We start from the raw sequence: 2,898 nt of genomic DNA, 5'->3' as shown, positions 1-2,898 counted from the left end.
TTCATTGGTGCTGGTGAGATTCGCAGATACTTGCACCGTAGTATTCGACACATGCGCAGAATATTGAAAGCCGGAATACGAAATAACATTACGTATAGTGGACAGTATATCTATAACTCCTACACCTGATAAAAAGATCGCAAAGCTGCGATATAATGAGCCATAATTCCAATGAACGACTGTGACATAGAAAGATGATACCGTCGAGTAATTTTAACAATGAGCATCGTTGCCGCGTTTCAGCTCACCAAACAATACAAAAGTTCAGATCAATGTAAATCTGCGACCAAAATTGTTAAGTGTATAGAAGAAACTTTTTCCTGGTTTTGTTCAGCGAGTTTGAATCGTTACAAGCGCCCACACATGCATGATGTCGTCCCTCCCTTACGTTGTCCTCAACAAATTCTTTTTCCTGTACTTCCTCCAAGGGATGTCGTACGGCGTCTGCGATTGGCTGGTGCCCGTCATCTTCAAAGAGGAAACGAATCCGGATCACGGTGCCTGGACGTTGCTGAACCTAGCCACCCTGCCCTGCGTCTGCACGGCTTTTTGGCAGCCCCTAGTCGGTCGAACTAGGCTAAGGAGACCCATCCTTCAAGAGGTGTGGCTGCAGCGGGTCATCTGGTCGAGGCTCCTGGACAGGTTCGGGACCAGAGTGTGGTGGCTGCTGATATCACTGCTGTCCACAGCGTTCGTGTCGGTCATGGCGGTGTTCTACTCGGTCCCCACGAACGTCGCATCCGTATTCGTTCTCGTGACGTTCCTCTCGGTGACGTCGGCGACGCTGCACATGTCCATCACGTCCGCCGCCATCGCCGCGACGCCCAGGAAGAACCTTGGCACTGTCGCAGCTGCGTACGTCGCTGCAGCCAGACTCGGCTCCACCTTCGGCACTGGGCTCCTGTACGCCGTTTACAAGAGGCACGGCTGGAGCGCCGTGTTCACTGTCCTCTCCTTCGTCCTGCTGGCGGCGTTCATGTACTTCCGCCGCAAAGCCGAGTGGCAAGATCCGGTCAGTAAGACGGACGATGACGCTCCGCACGCAAGGGTCTCGCTGCGTAACGCGGCTCTGCTGTACGTCGAACCGGAAGGCACGCTGTGGCTCTCGGCCTACCTGCTGGTCCACAGGGTGGGCGTCAGGGCCGCGGTGTCCTACTTCCCGTTCTTCCTGATCGACCACGGTTCCTGCAGCGTCTCCAGCGTGGGCTTCTGGAGCGTCGTGGCAGGCGACGTTCTCCTCACGGTCGGAGCCATCATCAGCGGGCACGTGACGTCACGTCCGTTAGCCAGCCTCAAGAACCTCATGATGGTCGCTTCGGCGGTGCAGTGGCTGGTCATAGTACTCCAAAACGCCCTCCTGCTCTGGAACCAGGTCTGGCCCCACGAGAACTCCTGCTTGCCTCACGTCTGGGAACTCCTGGCGATGCTCACGCTCCTCGCCGTGAAGCTCTGCTCCGGCGTCATCACGGCGCTCACCGTGACTGCCATGCTCGCGTGCACCAAGAACGCAGGTTCGAACTTGCAGGCATCCCACTTCGCCTGCCTCTCCACCGTCGATTCCCTGGGGAAGATGCTCTTTTTCTCGCACGCGTTTCCTCTCCTGGAGACCCTCACGTACTCGCACGCCTACGTCTTTATCCTGTGCGCCACCCTCAAAGTTCTCTGTCTCATCGAATACTTCCCGCAGAACCTCAGCCTAAAGGAAGCATATGCGTAGCAGTATTGATTGTCAAATGTAGCTGTTGTGTCGTTAATAAAAGTAACCTTACCATATTTCGTTGGAACTATGCTACTACCCGAGCTCTATAACATTAGACACAAATTGTTCAAAGGAAGGAGACTCCAAACGTTACTTTATTCATTTACAGGGATGAGCATAACTTGCTGACGGTTTTAAAATAGCAGAAATAAAACAAATACGTTTCACTAGACCATATTACGTAAATGGAATAAATTCTTCACTTCTTGGAGATTAATTCAAACAACACAAAGAGGCACACACAAACTGATTCTAACCAAAATTAATGTCTTTCAACTGGTCAACTTGTGATGCTACACACTAATCTTATCGAGCGAGCAGTTGAGAGTATTGGGAATTAGCAGGAGATTTTGTTTTAAGTCACTATATGAACAGATAGACTAATCGGGACTGGACCTGGAGTGGGATCCGAACCACTATGTGCCTCCACCGGGATTAGAATTTCATCCTCATGATCGCGATTAGCCAAAGAGGTAGAAAAGTGGCGGAAAATAACAGAAAATAGAGAGAACAGGATAGGAAATTGTGTAGTAAGGGACACTTTTGGCTTGTAAAGAGTCCATTTACTTTGAATAGGATCGTTACAAGCCAGAAGTGTCCGTGACTGTACATCGTGGTGTTTTTTAGTTATCAACCACAGTTAACCACCGATGAGAATATATTTCGATCATGGAACGAGGGAATAAACGAAAATACACCAAGAGAAATTATGAAGTCTTACGCATAATAAACCTAGGATTCCTGTGTTCCAATGAGGTTACGTTAAAGTTTGAACATAAGAGACCAGCCCATTTGCTATTGGATTAAAATCTCTCTATCTCTACCAGGATACTCCAGTACTTGAAAACACTGCACTTTAAAAGATCTGTCATTATGTAGTTTGTGGAGTATAGAAACGATATTTCTTACTGTCAAACATACAAGGGTCGTTCAAGGTTGACCGGGACTTTTATTTCTGCAGAGGAAATAGCAGAAGAAACACCAAACTATGTCAGTTTTTCAAAGTATTCTCCGTGCGCGCCGAGGCACCGCTGCCATCGTTCTGGCAGCTCCCAACTTCCTTTGGCGTAGAAAGAACTTGGTTGTTGTCGTAGCCACTGGAGGACATCGCTCCGCAGTGCTTCGTCTGTCGTGAATTT

The 2,898-nt window shown here is 49.3% G+C and overlaps 1 protein-coding gene across 1 annotated transcript; it reads left to right on the top strand.

Moving 5' to 3' along the window:
• Nucleotides 1-370: 370 nt before the first annotated feature.
• On the top strand, nt 371-1,717 carry LOC145992479 (solute carrier family 33 member 2-like). The gene has a single exon (XM_083128861.1). It carries the CDS (start codon nt 371-373, stop codon nt 1,715-1,717), a length of 1,347 nt encoding a protein of 448 aa, XP_082984987.1.
• The last annotated feature ends 1,181 nt before the right edge of the window (nt 1,718-2,898 follow it).

The sequence above is a fragment of the Lepisma saccharinum genome, chromosome 9, assembly GCF_977018435.1.
Source record: "Lepisma saccharinum chromosome 9, izLepSacc3.1, whole genome shotgun sequence".
NCBI classification, from domain to species: Eukaryota; Metazoa; Arthropoda; class Insecta; order Zygentoma; family Lepismatidae; genus Lepisma; species Lepisma saccharinum.
Note: the sequence above shows the minus strand (reverse complement) of the source record. Positions and strands in the feature narration are given on the sequence as shown.

Bases quoted from the DNA above. Each gene is read 5' to 3' on its own strand.
- LOC145992479 (XM_083128861.1), top strand. From the start codon at position 371: ATGTCGTCCCTCCCTTACGTTGTCCTCAACAAATTCTTTTTCCTGTAC.